General features: G+C 45.4%; 1 protein-coding gene across 15 annotated transcripts in view; it reads left to right on the forward strand.

The window, feature by feature from the left end:
• The window catches only part of SRGAP2 (SLIT-ROBO Rho GTPase activating protein 2), a 239,460-nt gene that overhangs the window by 181,504 nt on the left and 33,286 nt on the right, over positions 1-24,670 (forward strand). For 11 of the 15 annotated variants that reach the window (XM_023758976.1, XM_023758978.1, XM_023758979.1 and 8 more), the window contains 6 exons: positions 4,656-4,880; positions 8,503-8,604; positions 9,965-10,162; positions 19,724-19,808; positions 22,625-22,652; positions 24,339-24,363. In XM_023758976.1, the coding sequence (XP_023614744.1) occupies positions 4,656-4,880; positions 8,503-8,604; positions 9,965-10,162; positions 19,724-19,808; positions 22,625-22,652; positions 24,339-24,363 (663 nt within the window). The remainder of the gene's footprint in view (positions 1-4,655; positions 4,881-8,502; positions 8,605-9,964; positions 10,163-19,723; positions 19,809-22,624; positions 22,653-24,338; positions 24,364-24,670) is intronic. The other 4 variants (XM_023758977.1, XM_014460930.2, XM_014460931.2 and 1 more) reach the window with 1 other exon arrangement.

Below are 24,670 nucleotides of genomic sequence, written 5' to 3' on the forward strand. Positions count from 1 at the left end.
TTTTGTGCCTTTTAATGTTTTGAGATATAATGTACCTACAATAACTGAACTTAAGTGTTACATGTTCAAGATAAATTCGTACACTCTTGTAACCCACATCTCTGTCAAGATATAGAATATTTCCATCACCTTAAAAAGTTCCTCTTTTCTTTTCCCAGTCAATTCCCCTCCCCAAGGCCACCACTGTCCTGAGTTCTTTCACCATGAATTAGTTTGACCTATTTTAGAACTTCACAAAATGGGATTATAGAGCAGATGCTTTTTTATAGCTGGCTTCTTTTGCCCAGCATGATGTTTTTGAGCATCATCTACGTTATTGCATGTGTCAGTACTTCCTTTTTCTCGCTGCTCTTTGCAATAAAAATGGCCAAAAGGATGCTTTGGCAGTGAGCCAACAGGAGTGAGTGGTGAGTCTGGGTACGATGGCATTCTGATCTTGACAATATCCAGAACTTGCTTTAAGACATGGGATGAGTCTTATTCCAGTCTGTGCCATCTGTGTGATGCCTTCTTCCTAGTGGGTTGAAACTCAGTGTGTGCTGCAGATAGTAAGGATGCAGAAAGTTCTTTTTGTTGATGTCAGTACATTGGCACAAAGACTAGCCTTTGCCCTCTTTTTATAATATAGTATAAAATTTAAACTCAGACTGTAGCAATCCATGTGAGGCATCTGATACACACCAGGAAAACCCAACTTTAGGCCAAAAGGACATTTGTTCTGAGCTGACTTGATGGAGTCTAAGAACTGTAGGCTCGTTGGAATGTGATGTTCCTCCCCCATACTCCTGTGGCTCTGTCGCCCCAGGAACAGATGGATGAATGAAGAACAGGGCATTGTTCTCATGCATAGCTGGGGTGTTGCGCATGCTGCGTCCATCAGTGGAGAATCTGTGACATCGTGTGCACCCAAGTCAAACATGAGGGAACCCAGCTTGCTGGACAGGAAAATTTATGAAGGGCAGTTATTTTTCTCTTCTGTGTGAGCTTGAAGTGGGTGTTATTATACCCACTTTTTTTCCTAGGCCTTCTCTGCAGTCTCAGATTTCAACTGGTAAAGGGTTAATGAGCTGTCAACTCATGTCATCACACATCTGGATGGGCTATCATTAAATTCTTATAAAAAATTGATTTCCCCTGGGAAAGTTTCATCAAACATTTATATAACCCAGAAATGGCCAAGGGAGCCCATCTTGGCTACAGAACCCATCAGAAGCCATAGAAAGCATGTTTTGTCCCCATTGTGAGCAAAATGATGTCTGCCTCGACTCACTGATTCCCCTAGTACTTCTGAAATACAGGGTGGGGCAAAAGTAGATTTTCAGTTGTTCGTTTGGATAATAATATGAACTGTGTTTCGTGTGCTCAAAATTGTAAACCTACTTTTGCCTCACCCTGTATTCAAATCTCATGACCTCACCTTGCAGAAATTGCTTCTTTGCTAATGCCTCTGTTTTCAGCTGTTCCCTTGCAGATTGTGGATAGCAAGGCTCTGGAAAACCTATTTTGCATATCCCTGGTTAGCTGAAGGTTAGAGGAGCCAAAGAGTATGTCATGAGTCAGACCCCGACTCACTGGCACAGAGAAGCTATAGAACGCTTATATAATAGAGGCCGTGGACCAGCCCAAGCAAGCATCCTGCCCTCCATGGCCATGCAGGGTGAACAACACAAAAGGCTTCAGTGGCTACATCTACCACTTGACTTAGATTCGTATGCAGCCTAAGTGGGTTATTTTCTGAGAGCTTGGCATCTTGGCTTCCATCAATCCACTGATGTTTATTAAATGCCTATTAGGAGCAAGGCCTAATGGTGGGGGATTTAAAAATGAAGTAAGACGCCCTGACCGGTTTGGCTCAGTGGATAGAGCGTCGGCCTACGGACTGAAGGGTCCCGGGTTCGATTCCGGTCAATGGATGTACCTTGGTTGCAGGCACATCCCCAGTGGGAGGTGTGCAGGAGGCAGCTGATCGATGTTTCTCTCTCATCGATGTTTCAAACTCTCTATCCCTCTCCCTTCCTCTCTGTAAAAAATCAATAAAATATATTTTTTTTAAAAATGAAGTAAGACACTGGCCAAGCCCTCTTTGAAGCTTGCCTTCTGGTGGGGGTGATATGAAATGGCAAGTCACAGAGTGAGGAAGTGTATTCTGTGTCACATGAGGGCTGCTGATGAATGTGGTTCTGAGTGGAGGCCAAGGTCAATGCATGCCAGGGTTGCAGGGCTGTCTGGTTTCCCAGAGGCTGGGAATTTCATTTGGATCTCGAAAATTGGGTCCAGTTGCAATGGGTGAGAGAAGTGGGAAACATTTCAAGAAGAGAAAATGCTAGGAGCTGAAGAGCAGATGTGGTGAATTTGAGGATATTGATGACTGGTGTTTAAGTGTCTGCATAGTGCTATATATATATGTATATTGCCTGTTATTGGCCTCACAACAACCTATGAGACTGCTATTTTCCCTGATTGAGGTTTAGAGAGGTTAAGTAGCTTGCTCATAGTCATACAGCTGATTTGAGGTCTATGGTTTTCCAATATGTTACCCTAAACAGAGAGTGTGTCATTGGATTAGAGCAGAGGGGTTTGAAGGAACAGCTAGAGAGGGATGATGTTAGATGGTCAGACTAAAGAGATTAGAACTTGTTTTGGCCATTGATCTTACTCAAGTTATTTAACTTCACTTAGTAAACAGAGGCATTTTAAACATTTCCAACTGAGGAAGGTGGTCTTTAATTTAGGGGGGGAAATAGAGCTATTCTAGGCTCTTCAGCAGATGAGGGAAGCAGGTAGCACTGGTGTAAAATGATAAGGGTATGAATTAGGATAGAGGTAGTGAGAATGGAGAGAAAAGGAGGTTAGTAAAACCATGTAAGCGTTTATGAAGGGCACCCTGCCTCCCCCTACATTCTCTTCTGCACTAAAAACCTTCACCCCCACCCGCACCCCCAGCCTACACCCTTGCTCAGCCCTGTGGGTAGTGTCACTTCTGTTCATCAGACTTACAGACCTCAGGAGGGCTTGCAGGCTGAAGGGCAGCCCAGCTAGAGCAGCAGGTCTCCCAGAGGAGGAAGGGCTGTGCACGTGCAGCCTCCCAATCAGCCGCTTTTGTCTAGCTTCCATTTGTTCTTCCCTCTCAACTGAATGTAATGTCTTTCCGTCTCTAGTTGAGCTGTAACTGCTGTTCTTCCACTGCAGCCAGGCACCTGCCAGAGCCTGTTGGCACTGGACCCAGAGCCCAGCCACTCTGTCGCTGAGCTTCTTGTCAGATGCTGGGAGGAGGAGGCAGATCACATGCTTTTTCTTCCCCAGCAGTGGCTGCTCCCAGTGTGATCGTGATGAAGGGGATGAAGGGTCAAGGCTGGGAATGAGTTGATTTGATGCCTGCTTATGGAATGCAGTGACTGTCAGGCAGATGGTCTTACTCTGTTCCCGATTCTCCTCTGACGTGTCTCCTTGGGTTTGGGATCTCAAAGCGGCTTATGCAATAGAGGGGATAATGGATGACCGAGCTATTGGGATCTCTGGGTCCCTTGGGAGGGATGGGAAGATTGTCAGAGTTACAGAATGCTGAAGAGGGCCTTAGGGATTGTATTTTGTCAAGTAGTTTCAGACATTTTCTCTAGCAGAAGAGTTCTTTCTTCAAACCAGACCTTACAAAGAATGCCAATTTATTAAATAGAAAAAAGAGCAGAGTTGGTTTGGTTGAAACAGGGATAGGAGACTCCCAGTCCTACTAGTTGGGCTGCCCTTTTACTGCTTCTCAAGGGCAGCCTGAGAAGGTTCTGGCACGGAACCATAGAGCTCTGGTCTACAGCTTGAAAACCACTGACCTGGCAAACGGTTCATTTTACAGTTGAGGAAACAGGTTCGGGGATGGGAGTGGCTTTTCCAAGGTTGCTGGCTTACTATCCAGTACTTCTTTAATACTGTTGTCTCGGTCATGCCTTTTTTATTTTGCTTTAGAAAATCCAATTATTTTAACATGAATTTTCCCACTAAGACTTATATTTAGAAACTTTTGGCCTGCTAAATGCTATTTCTATAGGGCAGGAGCATTAGTGCTGAAATCTTAGTCTGCAGCTTAAGGCCTATTCTAGAATGTTGGGAGTTGATGGGGGTGATCACTGACAGAGTCAGGCCCCCAGTCCTTCTCCCACCTCGAGTTCTGAGTTTGTGTAATTAACTGTTCTTGCAACACTTCTAACTTCTGGACTCTGAGTGTGGAAATGGCCTGGCTTGGTTGGTATGTACTGACTTAACCACAGTAACCCTCAGGGATTGGCAGGCTATATTTTTGTTATTGAATTTTGTTATAATGGTGTCCCCAGAGAAATCCGAAAATAGGAGAGGATTCCCTTTAACTCTTAACTCTTCTCATGTTTACTGAATAGCACTGTACAGTGCATGATTCGATAATTTTATTTTGTCCGAATGACTCCTCTTTCTTCTGAGCACCTCACAGTCCTCTACGGTATATTTTACCATTGAAATGGAAGTCAGGAACTGAGAAATCTCACCCAGGTCTTGGAAGTCCGAATGTCAACCTTCTTCCTACTGCAGTCATTTCATTGACATGGTCACATCTGCTCTGGAGGCCACCCTCCCTTTCTGCCAAGCCCTGGGGCTGTCCAGGGTTTGCTCATGTGCTCTCCTCTCCACAGCAGTGTTGTGACTTAGGCTACCACGCCAGCCTGAACCGGGCGCTGCGCACCTTCCTGTCGGCTGAGTTGAACCTGGAGCAGTCGAAGCACGAGGGTCTGGATGCCATCGAGAATGCCGTAGAAAACCTGGATGCCACCAGTGACAAGCAGCGCCTCATGGAGATGTACAACAATGTCTTCTGCCCACCTATGAAGTTTGAGTTCCAGCCCCACATGGGGGACATGGTGAGGCTCTCCTCCCCTCACTTACTTGAATCTAGATTCACGACACTAAGGCCGCATTATTCTGGGGAGAGTAAGGCCTGGCCTTCCCGTCAGATGAGTGAGGCGCTCCCCTCATTCAGCAAACAGCTACTGAGTGCCTGCTGTCCACTAAACTTGACCCTAGACGTTGGGGATTAGAGCCCTCGGGAGCTTACAGTCTGGGGAGTTGAGAGAGAATTAGAAATATGCACAGGATTGGGCACCCAAAGGGATGAGAAGGATCAAAGGAGTGAAAAGCAGCAGGTATGTTCTAAAAACTGCTAACAGTTCGGTAATGGTGAAAGGAAGAGGGAGAGGGGAGTCCAAGTGGTAAGGATGGAAGAAGTGAGAGCTGAGATGGGCCAGATACCAATGGCTTTGTGGGGAGGGAAGGCTGAGAGGAATAATGTGATCTGTTGTCATTTGGCAGAGTTCTGACGGATCTTATTCTCCTAGGGTTAGAAGATTGCAATAAAAGATGTTGTTTTGTTTGGGTATTGAACAAAAAAGCATAGGTACCTACAGAGAGGACAGGAGCTGCAATATCATCCAGAAGGCCTGTGCTGGTTGCCCAAGCAGGGGAGGCTGAACCTGGGGGCGCTGTTTTGGACTTTTCACCTTCAGTGACTGAAACAAGAAGGACTTAAATAAACTAAAGTGAGAGGGAAGAGAAGCTTCTTGGCTTCCATTACTGCGAACCTTTCGGTTCCACTTCTGGTGGTTGTGCACACAAATGAGTAGACCTTTTCCCTGAGGGTAAGAGCCACCATTTAATCTACTGCTCAAATAAGAAGGAGGATGTATAGGCTTCCATAATAAAAGCTGAAGGTGGAACCAGCAGGCCTGGCTAGATTTAGGAGTGGGAATTTTATGAGGACCCGGCTTTTCTCTGTGTGCTCCATGTCCTATGTCGGTCCTATTCTCAGGCTCTTATCTTGTGGGGGCAAGATGACTACTCCCGCCTTATCTTTTTCTAGGTGGAAATCCAGTGGAGAGGGTATCTGCTTACCTCCTAGAAGCTCCCATAGTCTCATGTGCCTTCTTGGTTCTGATGGGGTGACTTGCCTATCCCGAGTCACTCAGTGTGACTAGGTATTTGCAGTCAGCTGCTTGCCTTCTGCCCAGGTCACATCACCATCCCCTTATTGAGGAGAGCCCCCATCCAAAGTACATGGCGTGAGTTGTGGAGTGGGAGGTTCCCTGGAGGGCAGTCAGGCCAAAGTTACCAGACAGAGGTGGGTGCTAGGTCACCAAGAAACCACAGTGTCCTCCCAGCAAGGGATTGGTGCTTCCGGCGCTTCCTTTAGAATTAGCATCCAGACCTCTGTAGTAAGCCCTGCTCCAGAATGACAACTTTTGCAGTGTAACCGGAGGATCTGCTGTCATCAGTAGGCCACTATAGTGAGTGGGACATTTCATTCTTAAAGACAAAAATGTGGAGATGATTTCTTTTCTCTCCTTTTTTGGAAAACCAAGCCATTTACAGTCTGTTTCCATTGCTGTGGCTTGAGAAATGTCAGCGTCTGAACAGATGGGGAAGTGAGATGGCAGCATGTGCAATTAGAGCAGGGGAAGGAGTGTCACCAAACCCCAGGAAGCCCCATTCCTCACCTGCCCTCGCTTCTTGCCTTCCAAGCCCCTTCTCCAGCTGCCACTGAGACTGCTTCCCAAGAATCAGTGGAACTTGGGGACTAGCTCAGTGGTGCGATACATTTTCGGGTGTTGACTGGTCCTTCTGAGCCAAACAGCTTGTCTCCATAAAGGGGGGATCCAAATGCTGGGTGCTCGGGCCCCCTCCTAGCTCTGTCAGAGCCTCCTTTCCATACTCCGGAGCACAGCTGGAATGCATTACCTTGCACCCCGGTAGAGGACCACTGCCAAAGCATGCATCAGCAGCCCTGCTGCTTCTTAAAGGAACAGGCGTGGAGGTGGTTTTCTCTCCTTGACTCCTCCCTACTAGGTCTGGGTTACTTTAAAAATGTAGTCTTCTGCCTAGGCCTTTCCTTTATGTGATGTAGCTGGTCAGTGGCTGAGTCAGGCAGGGCCAGGGCGAGTGCTAGATCTTGCAAAGGTTCCGCATTCCAGTCTAGCCTTTATATGAGTGGAAAATAGAAAGAGGAGAGGGCGGATCTTTCTTGGTCCCTACAGCCAGTCTATCCCCATCAGTGTGGGTTGTCTGTAGACTATAGCGGCAACAAGAGGGAGCTGCCTGGAAGTCTCTGAACTAGGGCCAAATTTCGGGTGGCATTTTGACTGGAAGCTCTGAAATTGGCCAAGGCCCCACATTGACTGGTATTCTGGGGCGCTCCGCTCATGAGTTGATGCCAAGCACTCTCAGATGTATGAGGAGGAGGTGCTTGGCTCTCCTTTTGGTGCCCCCGGGGGTTGGTGGGGCTCTGGATGCCTGACCGGTGACATCAGGCAGCCAGAGTTTTACTCTTGGCCCTAACTTGGCCAGAAAGCTGGCCACCGAGCTTTCTCCATTGTGTCTGCTTATACGACAGCCAGAGTGAAGTCAGCTCTCTTCAGATCTGAGAGCTGGCTCAGCCGGCCCCCCTCAGCTGGGGGAAGAGGTCGAGTTCGTTGGGAGCTTAAAAGCCAATGAAGGAAAAGGTCAAGTCCCAGTCCCCTTCATTTGAAGAGAGGTTTTGTCTTTTCAAGCAAGAGAATGGTCTGTGGGCATGTGGATATGCCCACTCATGGCTGGGGAAGAAAGGGCAGTTCTTTCCAGACGTTCTCTAGATGAGAGGCTAAGAGACACATGGTGGCAAGGTGACGGGAGCTGCCTCCCCGTGGCTCATTCCTCCCAATCTGCCAGCCTGTTCCTAATCTGTCATCCTGAGGACGGGGGTGACCTCACGCTCATGCCATAGCCATGCCATCATCAGGAGACAGTGGCTTGACCGTTCCTTCACACATCGCTTGCTGGCGATGATCCTTGGGGGAAGGGTGGACTTCGCTCCCACACTTTTGGTGAAGATCTGAGGTCTCTGAAAATGCCAGCTCCCACCAGATTTCGTGCCCTCTGGGGCCCTCTACCATTGCCTGGGGACTTGTTCCTGGCTTTACACTTTCTCTAATTGAGTCAGAGCTCTCATGCCTGGCAGAGATTTATAAACACATGCTGACTGCCAACAGCGGCAAGTTAGCCTCCTGACCCACTTCTCTCCTGCTTTCACTCTGGTGTACAAAGGGGGGTGAAGGGGGAGCCAGAGAGGTGGCCACTTGGACCTCTAGCAGGAAATCCTCCCTGTGCCAAAGCATTGTGTGTCTGCAGCTGGGGCTGCCCAAGGCGGTCTTCTCTGGCCTAACTCTGGCTTCCATGGAGCCACAGACCCTGCGTAGATCGGCCTCTGCCAAGCACCCATCTAAAGATGGGCTCACAGAGAGGCCCGGTCCTCCCAACTGGGTCCCACTCCTCATTCTTCCTTTGTTCTATTTGGTCCTGGAAGAGATCCACACACTTTGGCTTTGGATTTTGGTTTAACGTGGAAACTGTGAGCCTTACAGCTTGAATATGTGTAGTGTTATTAGCAGGAATGGGACTCCAGAACCACCGAAAGTAGTGTCCTCCTTCTGACCTGGTATCACTTGCTTCTGGCAGGCTTCCCAGCTCTGTGCCCAGCAGCCTGTCCAGAGTGAGCTGGTACAGAGATGCCAACAACTGCAGTCTCGCTTATCCACCCTGAAGATCGAGAACGAAGAGGTAAGTTTCCTGCTTAAGAGACCAGAGCCACCTTTTGAGGTTCCCTGTTGAACTTGTTGCCGCCTATCTGGGAGCAGTGGAAGGAGCACGCCGGGAATGTCCGGGCTGCTGCAAACATTTCCTCGCCAAATGTAGGCTTGGATTTTCCCCTCTGCTACATCCTGCCCTTGAACTCCAGGAAGTTGCTCTTGCATTGCCAAAGGTTGTGCTCTATTTTGAGCTTTTGCAAAATGCTTTCTTTCCCCCTCTACACATTTAATCAAAATGACACTTGGCAGCTGAGTGAACAATATTGTGTCTCTGAAACCACCCCCTCCTGCCTGGCTTTTTCCAGCATTTGCAAACAAACAGAGGCTTTTTGACTTTGATGCTTCAAACATCTCTGTCCTTTTAGAAAAGGGTGACTTTCTCCTGGGCCCACTGTATTTGCTTTCAACAACCAATTCAAAAGGGCAATATGAATGATTATCAGGTTTCTTTTCTTTTGAGCTCACATAGCTTCTTACCTGGCACCTTAGTAAGTCTTACTTTTCCCAGGAAGATAAGGAAGGACTGGGCATGGGTCACTTAGTTTATAAATGAGAAACAAGTTTGTTCATTTGTTGAAGGTCATGAAATAGAACCTGAGGCATTGCAGGACCATGGCCATCACACATTTTAAGTAACTCTTTATATGATGGAGTATGTTTGAAATTTTATTCTCTCTCTCCCTTAGCACTTCTATTATAGCCAAGAACTAATATTAAATTTTAAAAGTAAATATTAAATAAAAGAGTTGGGAGCTGGGTCAAGTATGTAGCATGAAGGCAAGTGTGGGGGAGGGGATGGTTTAGGTCAGTGATGGCGAACCTTTTGAGCTCGGCATATCAGCATTTTGAAAAACCCCAACTTAACTCTGGTGCCGTGTCACATATAGAAATTTTTTGATATTTGCAACCATAGTAAAACAAAGACTTATATTTTTGATATTTATTTTAAATATTTAAATGCCATTTAACAAAGAAAAATCAACCAAAAAAATGAGTTCGCGTGTCACCTCTGACACGGGTGTCATAGGTTCACCATCACTGGTTTAGGTCCTCACTGGAGAGTGTAGCACTTGATACCAGGTCCATGTAGTGTTTATCACTCACTTAACACGTTAAGCGCCCAGCCTGTTTTGTCTTCCGGACGGAAAGTATAGTGTCAGTCACCGGTGATTGACATGGCACTTAACGTGTTAAGCGCTGTCCCATGGGAGGAGGCAGAGTTGCACCCTCTGACAGCATCCTCCCTCCTTCCTCAGCCCACTCCTCTTTCCCTTCTCCAAGCTTCTCCATCACCTTCCCCTCACGCATTATGTTGGCCCTTGTTGTGGCAGGTCAAAAAGACAATGGAGGCCACTCTGCAGACCATCCAGGACATCGTGACCGTCGAGGATTTTGACGTGTCTGACTGCTTCCAGTACAGCAACTCTATGGAGTCCGTCAAGTCCACAGTCTCAGAAACCTTCATGAGCAAGCCCAGCATTGCCAAGAGGAGAGCCAACCAGCAAGAGACAGAGCAGTTCTACTTCACGGTGAGGAAGCGTGCTGGCCTTTAAAGATCATCTGTAGGCGCTGCACACACAGGAGATCTGGGACTTGTACTCTTTGTCACGTGTCTGAAGGGCAGTCTTTGATATCCTAGGATTAGATCTGGGCGTATTCAGAGACCGTCCCTACGCTTGTTGTATGTGTCTAACAGGGACCCTCAAGAGAAAGGATGCACCCAGATACTCTACCAAGATTTTTTTTTTAACCATTTACTAGGCTTTTGTTTGAAAGTTTCTTTTTCAGTCATAGGGGGTCATGAAAGGGGGCCTACATCTCTTGGGTCTTGGGAACTACATTCAGATATTCTGGCTGACACGTCTTGGTTTTAAAGTCTGTAGCCTCTTCTAGGTGGTGTGATGACCTTCTTTTATATTTTTTGTTGATGGGAATTTTTTTTCACAATTATTACTAAAATTCAGAGGGATAGGTAGCATTATTGGTTTGCAGAGAATTTTAAAACATTGTATTTTTTGTTATTCATGTATCTCCTAATATCTCTTTAAACAGATGGACCCAACTTTTTATTTTTTATTTTATTTTATTTTTTTAAATATATTTTATTGATTTTTTACAGAGAGGAAGGGAGAGGGATAGAGAGTTAGAAACATCGATGAGAGAGAAATATCAATCAGCTGCCTCCTGCACACTCCCTACTGGGTATGTGCCCGCAACCAAGGTACATGGCCTTGACTGGAATCGAACCTGGGACCCTTGAGTACACAGGCTGACGCTCTATCCACTGAGTCAAACCGGTTAGGGCTGGAACCAACTTTTTAAAATACTAGTAGTGTTAACAGCCCTTTGGAAAGTTGCTGGCTGGTCTTTGGTGCTGCTTTTCAATAATTAAGTTATTCTGAGTTTGCCAAGTAGGATTTATTGCCTGGACTAAAATTTATTTCCTAACCTTCTGATGACCAAGAAAGGAGAAATTAAGCTTGCAGGTGTGAGATGAAATATAGCCAGTAAATATGCATACTGATTCTGAATGAGAGAAATCAACTTTTTTCAGACAAGAAACACAGTCTATATGCAGTAAATTGACTTTTTCCTACAAGTAAAACAATTTTTTTAATTCTTCCTTGAACACTGCTTTTTCATCACTAAGAACACTAGTGATTTGCTATCTTTTTAAAAATGAAATTTGGTTTTTTTACTTAGTCAAGCTCAGAATTCTTAGGTGTTTTTGTTTATTTGTTTGTTTTGTCCTAAAGAAGACTGTTGAAAGGGAGTGATTTAAGGGAGTATTATTCTTTAAAATAACTTCTTTCTTGTTATACAAAGCAACAGATGCTTATATAAAATTTAGAAGCAAAATGAAGAAAATAAAAATCATAATCTCACTACCTAGAGATACTAGTGTTAGGATATATGCATACACATATCTAAGCATGCATTTATAATTTTATTACAAAATATGGGATAGTGCTATACATATTGTTTTGTAATATACTTTTGTTTACCAAATTATTAACATTTTTTCTAAGTCACTTAATTATAACACTTTAGAGTGAAATACTCAAATCTATACATAGGAATAATGGATTGACATTTTGGCTCATTCATTAATTTTTGTAAAGTATTTAGCACACTGCCTAGTTTGTAGTTAGTGCTCAGTAAGCACTGAAAATTTATTATCACCATCATCCTTATTTATTTATCAATCATTATTAAATTGATCATTTATTGAGAATGCTGAGGGTATACATGAAGAAGGGGATAATGGGATTAGGCATATGAAAGGTTAGCTTTCATTTTTACTTTATATATTTCTAAACAGGTATGACAGATTTATTTTTGTAATTAAAGAAGTTTATAAGTATATATAAATTTAAAAATGCACACATGCACACTGCACACATGCAAGAGTGGTGACCAGGAAGAATGGAGTTGGGGAAACATCACACACAAAGCGATTTTTGTGCTTGATCCTGAAGGATGCGTGAACTAGGCGGTGAATCAAGAGGAAAGAGCAGCATGTGCAAAAGCATAAACACATGCAAAAACCTGGGTTAGCTATTAAGAGAACTTCTTGACTATGATGAGGGCTGTGTTGCCGCCCCAAGCTTCGTTATCTCAGGAGGTCATTGAACACTCCAGAAGCTTTTAAGAATAGGATTGTTTGGTGGGTCTGTCTGGACTGCTTAGATATAATAGTACTTAAATGACCCAATCGTATTACACTAAAGAAGATTTCCTCTTCTTTTTTTTTTATTAAATAAGAAATTTTGGACTTAAAAATCTGTATTTAAGACTGTCAGATTTCCTTTTTGGCTTTAAATGAATCTGTAACATTTTTATTCAAAGTTGACCTTCAGAAGGAGTAGGAATGACCATTTTCAAACTGGTGACCTCTCAAATCTGCCCACTCTTTCACCTCTGTCTGCATTGATGTTCTCTAACCATTTCCTGTCTTTTGTGGCCATAGCGCTACTTATCAAAATTGTGTGCAAATTTCCTTGGCTAACAGGAACGTGTGTTTTTTTTTGTCTGAGCTTGTCTAATAACAGATTTACAAGAGAGTTCATTACTTTTGTGACTGGTGCTTAGAATGTGTCAGTTAATTCATTTCATGATAAAAGGGTTTTTGGATAGTGGTGAAATGGACATTCATGAAAAGGGGATATGCATGTTAAACAGGATGGCTGCCTGTGCTTGCCAAACCAGACAAAGCCTACACAACTGCTCGTGGGCTTTTTTTAGTTTGTTGCCTCCACAAACATCGCTAGGTTTTTCCCCGTGCCCTTCACAAACAGCAGAATAGCGCATCCTATAAGCTCTCTTCCTTTGGAACGTTGGGAACAGGTTCCTTGTCGTGGCTTGGCCCCCTCGGTAGTGTGCCCAGGGACCCAGAGAGCTGCTGGGAAAGCTTTCATCAGATGGATCTGTTCAGATGACTTCAGTTGGAAATTTGAAGCATTTGTTGGAGTCCCAGAAAAATTATCATGGAATTTTAAAGCTTGAAGTGATTTTTAAATATCATCTAAACAAACCTTCTCGTTGAAAGAATTAAAAAATAAACCCAGAGAGGATGGGTAGCTTGTCCAAGGAACCTCAACAGGAAGTTAAATGAGAACTCCTGTCCCTGTTGCCTGGTCTTGGGCCCAGGCCTTCTCTGTCCACCTGCTGAAGAAGCTGCCGTGGAGGAGAGGCTTAGAGACAGCTCAGCAGCTTCCTCCTCTTCTTTCCCTAAGTGAGGAGACGTGTCCTGCTCTTTCTGGCTTTGTGTCACTGGTCCTCTATAACACATAGTCCAGCAATGTCCACTTTTTTCCCCATTGCCTTTTTTCACTGTGATTGTTAAAAAATAGATTTTTTTAAAGATTTCAAAATAGCATACAGAAAACAGTCAAGCTTCTACCCACCCCTGATCCCCCTCATTCCTTCCCCTCTGCAAAGTGATTAAAAGCAGTTTATTCTGTGTCATTCCAGAGAGACCCTGTGCATAGACTACCACTGACATACCCTTCAGTACAATAGAATTACATTAGAAATGTAATAAAATAGAATAAATAGAAATATAAGAAGTATGCTACTTATACTGTTCTTTACTCTTTTTTTTTTTAACTTAATTTACTTCAGCTTTATTTTTATACTAGTGGCCCTGCACACAAATCCGTGAGCGAGTAGCTCTCTGCTGCTTCCCTCAGCTGGCCACCCCGCCCACCGCTGCTCATAGCTCTCCACCACACGTAGCTCGCTGCCCTGCCCTCTTGCAGATCAGTTGTTACGCGTCATGGCATAATGACCATTTGCGTATTACCTCTTTATTATATAGGATTAGTCCAAAAAGACCTGCCTCCTTTTTAAATTAATTAATAATACTGATTTTAGAGGGGGGCTGGAATGAGAGGGGAGAGAGAGAGAGACGTGTTGTTCCACTTATTTATACATTCATTCATTGGTTGGTTCTTGTATGTGCCCTAACCAGGGATTGAACCCACAACCTTGGCATATTGGGACAACGCTCTAACCAACTGAGTTACCCAGCCAGCGCCCAGACCTGCCTCCTTTTTTATGGATGTGCAGAATTCCATTGTATAGGTGGATGTACCATTACATATTCAATCAATTCCTTGCTCATAGACAGTGATGCTTGCTCGTTAGCCAAGGACTGTCAAAGCCTGTAAGGCTGGCATTTCTTCTGAGTACTTCCTGTATGGAGGTGGCAGTGGGAAGGGGTTAAGGATTACAGCTGATAAAATAAACAAGACTAGACTGCTTGAATTCTTGGGGACTGATTTGGGCAAGGTAACAGGAGAGGAGTTGGTGCCTTGGCCATGGCAGCACTCTAGGTCTAGACTTGGACCTGGTGGTCCAAGATCTGTTTTTATCTTGTACTAGAGGCCAGATGCATGAAATTCATGCAAGAGTAGGTCTTCCTTCCCCCGGCTACCGGCACCAGCTCTCCCCCCTCCCCCCCATCCCTGGCCACCCGGGACCCAGGCTTCCCTCACAACTCCAGCTTCATCCGAAGGTCGTCCGGAAGGACCTCTGGTCTAATTAGCATATTACACTTTTATTATCATAGATTCTCCTGCAGGCATTCAGTAATTTGTGCTAAGCAGGTACAAATGAATGACTGCCCCTGCCCTGTCAACTTGTGGGAGATGTGCTCCCATTTAAAGATTTGCTGTATTATTTATACAGCCTGACAGCTGTTTCCTGCTTTAAAAATTCACAGGGAGGAGGGAAAATGTGAGTGTGCCTGATGGTGGGGAAGCAGCCACTGGAGTGACATCTGTGTATCTCTGCACATGGGGCTGGTGGGCATGGCTCACTCCTCCCACCTATCCCGCCCTTTGTAGCAGTGGGTACTTATGGCCCTGGCTCCACATAGATGAAATCCAAGGCAGAAAGCCATAAGGCCCATGAGTTCTATACCTCCATGGTAAGCATAATTAAAGGGCAAAGGTACTTAAAATTAAATTTGCAAAGCATTCTTGTGCCTCTTTTTTTTTTTTCTTAAGACTAGAAACCTGCTTTGATTCATCTTTTTTATGTATTAGCACAAGGCAAAGAAGTGGAGAGCATGATGGTTTTTAGGTTGATGAGCAGGTGATTAAAGTATAAGGAACGCTTTTGCATACCTGCTAATGGCAGGACTCTGTGCTAATAATCATAGTCATACATCTTCACAGGTTCATCTTCAACAACCTGTGAAAAAGATATTATTATCCCCGGTTTTCAGATAGGGAAACTAAGACTGGGGATTAAGTGACTTGCTCAAGGTTAGAAGACTTAGTAAAAGGTAGGACTAGAATATTCCAACCCAGGCTTTTCCATTTTACTGCAATCAAAATGTTAGAGAGGGAGGGTTCAGAAAGAAAAAGTATGCTAATACTTTTCAATAAATAAAACTCATTGCTGACAATTGATAACCAATTAGAAATGTATTCAGCCTAGTCAGTGTGGCTCGGTGGTTGAGCATCCAATTATGAACCAGGAAGTCCTGTATCAATTCCCGGTCAGGGCACCTGCCAGGGTTTCTGGTTTCATCCCCAGTAGGGGGCATGCAGGAGGCAGCCAATCAATGATTCTCTCTCATCATTGATGTTTCTGTCTCTTTCCCTTCCTCTTTGAAATCAATACAAATATATTTTTTAAAGGAAGTTATTAAGAAATAAGTTCAGATCATAAAAACAAAATGGAAGGTTCTCAGTGGCAAAAGAAACACACAAACCAAAACCACCCAATAGACTTACTGCCTCCCTACTTTTTGAATAAATTCTCAGTTTTGATCACATTGAGTGTAAACCTAGGGGGAGGGTTTGGCACTGGTTAGACTGTGTTCAGGAATTTGATTTGATTTTGATGACTTAGAATAGAAAACTGCCCTCATGTCTCTCCTCCATTGAGGAAAACACCAGATCACCCCTTTATTGTTGATGTTTGTTGAGGGGAGCAGGGTATAGGGAGTGGCATGAAAAAAAATTAATTACCTAATATTTGGAACATGCTTTATAAGGAAAGTGACCATATTGTCCAAGGAAGGGATTTTAAGATTCCACATAAATAGTTATTTTCCTGGCCCTGGTCTGCAGAAAGCATTGAAAAGCCACCTATTCCTCTCTTGCCTTCAGCTGTCTCAGCTCTTTTCTCACGTGTGTCTGATCAGCAGCGACTGAAGCTCTTAACTCAATTCTACCAGTAAAAGCCAGGTTTTTCCTCCAGCTTCTCTCTCATACAGAGGAGTGCTGGCTATGGGCAGGACAGAGAAGTGATAGATAACATACCTATGAACTGTAGGATGCTTTTATCTTCCTATCTGGCTTACCGAAATGGAAAACGTTCAACCGTTGTTCCCAGCCTTAGGGATGCAGGTCACACCTTGACACAGTTTCAGTTCTTCAGGATTTAATGGGAACCCCTCCCCCAAAAAGGAATCCATCATACCTCTTACCAGATTTTTATTTATTGTAACGGTTTACCAAGTGACAGCCAGAGTTAACTAGTGAACTGTGAACATAAATGAAAAAGGAAAAAAAAAAAAAGATTTCCGGAATCCAAGTAAAAACCTGAGGGAGAGGAAGGAATTTGCATCCATCGCCTTTCAGAATTGTGGCTGAGCAGTCTGGTCTTTTTTAAGAGTTGCAGTTTCCTGGTAAATTTTCCCTCATTAGGAAACCTTGGAGTCCCCTGGGATAACCTTCCAAAGAGGATGTGAGGATTCAGATGTTAGCAGAGGGTGTTTCCCTGCAGCTTTTTCACCCCTGGGCCCTGAAGTAGCTTCCAAACCTCACAATTAGGCATTGGTGGGGGGTTAGCTATCACCCAGAGAAGACTGACAGCAGGTGAGCTGGCAGCTGGAGCAGAAGGAAAGGGGAAGGTGACGAGGAAGCCTGTTTTCATGCAGATGTCTTCATGCAAAAGCACAAAGGAGCAGAGGGAGCAGGTCCCCGGTAAAACAACAGAAATGATTTGGTATAGGGTTTATTTTGTGATTGTTTTAGACTTAATAGAGAGAGTAGGGGCACACTTGGAGGCTTCATTCATGACTGCTGTGGAAGGTTCTATCCAGAGGACAGTGAGACTGTTGATTTACTTACTCATACCGCAAGCATTTATTGAGTGTCAATCTCCTGGGCACAGTACTAAATATCAGAGATGCCAAGAATAATGAATGTCATGGTCTCTGACCATAGGGAGGAGGCAGTCTAGAGAGAAAGACACAGGAGGATTAAACCTCCAGGACAGGGCGGTGTGAAAAGTGCAGGCTTAGAGATTTGCAGAGGTTCGCAAAGGAGCCTCTAGCTGAGCATGGGAGGGCCAATGAGGGCCTCCCATAGAGAGTAGGCTTTTTTCTTTTTCTTAAATTTCTTAAAATATATTTTTATTGATTTCTGAGAGGGAGGGAGAGGGAGAGAGAGAGAGAGAAACATCAATGATGAGAATCATTAATCAGCTGCCTCCTGCACGCCCTCTACTAGGGATCGAGCCCACAACCCAGGCATGTGTCCTGACCAGGAATCAAACCGTGATCTCCTGGTTCATAGGTCAACGCTCAACCACTGAACCATACCAGCCAAGCCCAGGCTTTTTTTCTTTGTTTTTGTGTGACAGAAAGAGAGGGAGAGAGAAAAGAAGTACCCTCTTGGTTAAAAGTTCCCACTGTACAGAAACATACAGAATATAAGTAGTTCACATTTTTTCACCTTTTCTTTCTGCCTTCATCCTATGTGGTAATAGACATAAAATCAAAGCCTTGATGTGCATTTATACTTTTTGCGTAATACATTAAAAGAAAGACAGAACTATTATAATTTAAAATGTTTTATTCACTTAGCCCCCTAGATATCTCACATAGCACCAGGGAAACACTGCCATGTAGCCTCTGTGTTTAGACATGTATAGATGGCCCCAGTCTGGCAGGTGAGCTGTTGCAGCAGGAGACACCAAGGCAAAGAAGATCCTGTGAGCGGCTGTGTGGTGGAGTGGGAGAGACCCTGAGTTAAGAGGCCAAAGGCCTGTGATCCAGGCCTGACAGTTCCACTGACTGCCTTGCAGCGATCAGCAATTTATTTGACACACTCTTACCCAAGATCATCCTCTCATCCTATATAATAAAAGCCTAATGTGCTAAGTGTTTGGTCATCTGGTTGGCCGTTCAACCAATCAAACTGTAATATGCTAATGATATCCTAAGGCTGCTCACCCACTCTCTATGACATGCACTGACCACCAGGGGGCAGACATCCTGACCGGTAGGTTAGTTTGTTGCTGGGGTCTGGCCAGTTGGGACTGTGTAAGACAGACTGGACATGCCCTGGAGCCCTCCCATGGTCCCGCCCTGGCTGGCCAACCTCCCTTGTCCCTCCCCGGCCCTGATTATGCACCAGTGGGGTCCCTCGGCCTGGCCTGCACCCTCTCTTGCAGTCCAGGACCCCTCGGGGGATGTCGGAGAGCCGGTTTCTGCCCGATCCCACAGGCCAGGCCAAGGGACCCCACTGGTACACAAATTGTGCACCGGGCCTCTAATCTGTAATAAGAAAATAATGATGCCTTCCCTACCATGCTGTACAGAGTTATTGTGATAGTCAAATGAGAGAATATGTGCTAAAGTGCTCTAAACACCCTTAATTTGCTGCGTATATTCACATGTATACAAAGAATTGATACTGTGCCGTGTTCTCCTTTTCCTGCTTGGTAACATAATGGGAGCATGTTACCATAATGGTTAAGTGCACACACTGTATTGTCAAACTACATATGTTTGGATACTGGCTTTACCACTCACTCGCTGTTTGACCTTAAGCAATTTATTTAATCTCTCCAAATCTCAGTGCCTTCGTTCATAAAATGGGGATAGTGGCATTAATAGCTCATAAGGTTGTTTTGAAGATTTGATGAATTGTCCAGGGAAACCTAGTCTCTCACTGGGCGTTCAAGGGTTGAGAGAGGTCACATCAGAAAATGCAGCACAGCAATCGTATTTTAACTGTGCGAGAAGATGGCATGGCATTCCCATACCCTTGTCTTCTGTTTGGCGCTGCCGATATGTGTATGTGCAAGTGGGGAGTGGCAGCCCCTCTTGAAAGCTCAGAAATCCCAGGCTTTCCACAAAGACTCCATGCAGATGGAGGAAGAAGCTGATTAAGACAGGCTTAGACAAAGATGCTGTGCGTGCTGGGCTTGCAGCTGGGGTGGGGGCTGCGTCTGCCATTGGCATTGCTCCTGGTGTGATGGAATGCACCCTGTTGCGGGGAGGGGCAGGGCTGGATGTCAGTGAAGGTGACCAGTGGCAGATGTGTGTCCTCACACCAAGAAGACCAGGCTCAGTCAGCCCCTACACCCCCTACTCCTTTTCAGTGGAACTGAAAGAGATGAATGAGGGGCTGTCAGAGACATTTCTTACACTGGCCAATGCGGAACTCCCATGAAAATCAGCAGCTGTCCAGATGCTCGGGGTCATAAAGAAATAAACAATGGACCTGGTAGAAAGTGGGTCAGAAACCAAGTGCTCTCTGTGAAGGGGATTGTACAGCTGTACATCTGTGATTTTTTTCTTCTTCAGGAGTCTGATTGCTCTTTCTCCTCCTCCCCTACAGAAAATGAAGGAGTACCTGGAGGGCAGGAACCTCATTACCAAGCTGCAAGCCAAGCACGACCTTCTCCAGAAAACCCTGGGTGAAAGTGAGTGTGGGGGCGCTGCTGGAGGTTTGCATTGAGGGGAAGGCTGAGCCCTGGACTGTATTGCTGAGCCTCTACCCTAAGCCAGCCCTGGTCTGGTCGTGTGAATGCACTTCTTTTTCTAGCCTGTGATGTGGAAGCACACTCCCCAGATGGCTGCGTGAGTAATGGGAACAGGCCGGTGCTTAATGAAGCACTAATGTGCATCGTCTATTTGTTTAAATGGAGCGTGCCTGCTCTCTACCCAGTCCCCTTCCTGCGCCTCCTCTGCCGTGACCTGGGTAAAAGGCCGAGGCGTTACTTACTCTCCAGACACTTTGTGAAAACTCTCAGCTCCTCTGTGGCAGGACTGAGGCTGGAGCAGCTGCCCAGCTGCTCTGAGGAGAGGAGAGGGGATTCAAAGGCACAGTGACGGACAGACTGCTGCTTTCTGTAGCATCACAGTAGAGCAGCGGTTTCCTTCTGCTTTGAGCAGCCCTGATGCTACATGGCAGCCCTCTCTCTGCCTGGGCCCTGCTGAGGCCAAGGTGCTGAATGGACGAGCTCGTCTCAGAGTATGACTTTAACCAGACCCTGGGAAGTGGCAAGGCAGAGAACGGGACTGGCATTCTGGACTTTTTTTCCCCCAGCTGTCAAACAGAAGGCGAAGGTTGAAAGAGAAGCTTCCCTGGGGTTCTTGGCACCCTGCCCAGGTCTCTCAGCATCCTATGATTAATGGGATTCCCAGGTTGGGGATGCCTCTGAATGCGGGCGGGCCCCTCCTCCTGCCCCACTAATCTCACTTAAAGATGGGAAATGGGAGCCTACGGGGCATTTGTGGTAACACCAGGGAAAGGCAAACCTGCACTGACACAAAGTCCAACCTTGTAAAGTAAAACCTGAGCACTCCTCAGACACTGCGGAGTAGAGGAAAGTGCCCAGCATTCATTGGCTCATTGGCCCCAGGAATCACAGCTCTGCTTTTCTTACCAGAGCCTCCTACCCACCCTTCACGCCCTGTCCTTCTCCTGCCCTGGACACTTCCCCCAGATGATTCTTTTCTCTCTCATGTCTTTGACATTGTGATTTTTCGGGCATTTTCTTTTATGTGAAGAAAGCCTGTTAGGTAACTTCTGTTCTCCTTTCTCCCCACCACCCAAGAGACTCATGCTGAACAGATTTGGGCTTTGAGATCCAAACTTTGCTGATAGAAAATCTTTACTCTTGGGTTATCAGATTGTTCCATGGGGAATCAGAGGAAAGAAAGCCCAGAACTATTTGGAGCAAGTTTATAACCATGATTTCTTTTTGCCAAGATAATTGAAGCACAGCCCTTAAGTGAGATGGGGAACAGGGCCTGGTGGGGGTTGGGGGGAGCCTGCCTGTGAGAGAGAATGGGTTTGCGCATGCACCAGATGTGCTGCTATGGAGGGGCGAAGGTTGGTGACCATTCATTAGTGCTGCAAATTGCCTTCATCTGAATATGACAGGTTCTAGCAGTAAGGGGAAAAAAAATAGCTATAGATCTTCCTGTGTGCACGTCGTCAATGTCCCTGCCTTCTGTATGTATTTGTCACCATAACACAAGAGCCCCTTGTTCCTGCCACAGAGAGATAATTGATGTGTATGAATATTCCAGAGTGGAAATGGGCCAGATGTTGAAAATAATGGCTCAGAATAATATTTTTGCAGATGAAAGCTGAGCCTTTGGTAATGAGAGGCTGTTAGGGGTGGGGGAGGGTGTTTCTCAAGAAGAGCTGAACTGTAATCAACAATTAGCAGCCTTTAAAGGCAAGAAAAAGCCCTGCCCTCTCTCAGCCCTTGGAGTTGCCTTTCCAGGAGCACAGATGAGGAGTGTGGGAGCTTCTCCATTCTGGGCCTGCTTGGGTTTTCCCTGGTTTATCCAATTGGGTCTAATACAGACCAAGTGTGGTTAACAGTGGACCCACGCACACATGGCCCATGCATACATGCATTGTATTTTTTTTTAATATATTTCATTGATTTTTTACAGAGAGGAAGGGAGAGAGATAGAGAGTCAGAAACATCAATGAGAGAGAAACATCAATCAGCTGCCTCCTGCACATCTACTGGGGATGTGCCCGCAACCCAGGTACATGCCCTTGACCGGAATCGAACCTGGGACCCTTCAGTCCGCAGGCCGACGCTCTATCCACTGAGCCAAACCAGTTTCGGCTGCATTGTATTTTTTAAAAAACATAGAAATACTTCTTATGAACATTGAGATTTTCAATCTCATGTTTTAAAGCTGGCTGTGACCCATTAAACTTAATATTAGGATCCACTACTGAATTGAGAAACCACAGTTTTATAACAATGTCAGTGTTGAATCTCATTTTCCTCTTGCCACCCCAGCCCAACTGAACAGGAGAATTTAGTATGAATTTAAAACTAGAACTTTCATATCTTCGCTGTCCCTTCCTCCTCACTCCTCACCACACACACACACACACACACACACACACACACACACACAGTGTACACAGAAGAGAAGCTAAATTTCATCTACAGAAAGGTTCTCTAACGTGTGGTCTGCCTTGCTATTGTTCCCCTAAATCCACCTCATTGGGAAGCAGAGTAGGCAAACCTAAGATTTAGGGACACCTGCAGCCCTGGACTGGGAACAAGTATCAAAAACAACCCTTTCCCAGAAAGGGGCTCTGGAAGCTTCTCTTTTCTTTTGCACTGAAGGCTGGTCACGCTCTGATACTAATGGAGGTTCTCTGGGGAGCCAGGCAGACATGTTGATTCCCAGAAGCAAGTCTCACTCTTTCATCCTCTGCTTCAACATGTGCTTTTTGCTTTTGTCTTTCCAACAGGTCAGAGGACAGACTGCAGTCTGGCCAGGTAGGTGTGACTTGGGATGATCTGGGAACGGGTGTGGGGTAGAGAGATCCCAGCCTGATAAAGAGCCAAAGAGTTGATTTGCAAAGGCATCAGATGGCTTTGCAAAGGAGTGGCCTAGGGCAGAGGTTGCTTTTTCCCTTTGCCTTGCTGACACCACCTGGCCCCAAATGGAAGTGGGGTCTGCTGGGACTTAGGAAAAGACCTGAGCCGAACTGAGGGAGGGGAGTTATCATTTGCTGAAATAATCCCAGAAACTCCCAGAAGCCACTACATTGCAAGGAAAAGAAATGTTCAACTCTGGAGGGAGGATCCTGGTAACCCAACCTTAGCTGCCAGACGTAAACATGTGGGTTTTGGAAAGTCTCTGACCCTGAGAAGGAAGATCAGGAGATAGCATTTGAGAATTTTTTTTGATGCACAGAAAAGATGACAGCCTCTATTAGTGGCTGTTGTTGGATATTGAAATATTACATTGCATTGTCTTGCCAAACAGCATTGGTAGAAATCCTGGCCCGGTGTACAAGTATGCAACCCGCCCAATCTTTCTCCACCTTCCCCTTCCTTCCCCACCCCAGCCAAATATTTTCCCTCCCAGTGATGGAGCTGCTATGAGAAAACTCGTGAGCTGGCAGAGAGCAAGGCATTCATTCAGCCAACAGTTCTCAGATGCCTAAACATGTGCTGATTTAACTGGAGAAAGAGCTTTAATGGCCGGACTCCTTGGAGACCCTGGGTTAGCCCATTATATCAACCACTTATATCTGCCAACACACACAATAATCATGAGGCCATTTACAATCATAGGCTCGTTATTTAGAAATAGCTTCATTTGGCTTTCATCGTTTTGTCATTGTGGATTACAATAAAGGTTCCATTAATCTTGATGACTGGAGGGAACCAGGATAATAGAATTCTGTGGAGTGTATCTTCATGGTGATACAGTCTTAGTATAAGTTGAATTCCCTTATGCTGTGTTCTTTCACTGTGTGACGTTGGGCCGCTCTTTGGCTTCTCTGAACTCCAGTTTTCTCATCTACGAGACAAAAAGCATTCCAGTAGACCTGAGGAGCTCTAGGGTTCCAGAGAGGTTCATTAGGGGCCGCCTGATGGAAGGGGCAGAGGGAGCCCAGGAGCCAGGCTCTGGCCCCTACCTTCAGTCACACAAGGCAACGCTGCGCCTGTTTCTTGGAGCACTGTGCCTCTGAGTCAGATTCCTTTGGAGAAAGCCTTCTGAGGCTAAACACAGCGAGAGGATCCCCAAGGTTCCTTCGAATCTGGACTCTCTACCCTCTAAATTTTTTAAGAAAAGTTGCTCTCTCTCTTTTGCCGAAGTACTTCCAAGAGAGAAATCTGTAGCTTCCTTTGGTGTTTACTAATGTTTCCTTGCAGGGAGATCTTATTGTCAGCCCAAATATTTTTTTTTTTACTGCAAATTGAATCAATTCCCTTCTATTCTGATTTTGAATGGTGACAGACATGAAAAGCAGAAACTCTGTACATTTGTGAAAAGAGCTTTAATGGGTTTTATTTGGAAAGTAATTTATCGAGTCTCTTAGCCATTTCTGGGTCTTAGCAGAATAATGTGACTTGTTTCATTAACCATCGAACAGATTGTTTTTAACCCCATTTTCTTTTTCCTCCCTTTTGCTGGATTGGTCCTCTCTGATTCTATGGGGTCAACCACAGGCGTAGCTCAACCGTGAGGAAGCAGGTAAGAGCCCAGAAAGAGCCAGACTGGTCTGGTGTGAAAATGATAATCTCCCGCTGACATCTATGGAATTCCACTGTAGGCAAGACAGACACTTATCTGACTTCATGCCTGTGTTTGGAATGTACCATGTAGTCATAGCATCTATATATATATAAGCCAAGCGACCGGAATGACCAGTCGCTATGACGCGCACTGCGGCAGCCAACCGGGGAGCCCCAGTCTGCACCCCTCCCAACCTCCCATGGCCCCTTCCCCCAGCTGGCCCCGCCCCGATGACCCTGATCAGGGCGGGCAGGCCGGACCCCAC

The sequence above is a fragment of the Myotis lucifugus genome, unplaced genomic scaffold, assembly GCF_000147115.1.
Source record: "Myotis lucifugus unplaced genomic scaffold, Myoluc2.0 scaffold_145, whole genome shotgun sequence".
Lineage (NCBI taxonomy): Eukaryota > Metazoa > Chordata > Mammalia > Chiroptera > Vespertilionidae > Myotis > Myotis lucifugus.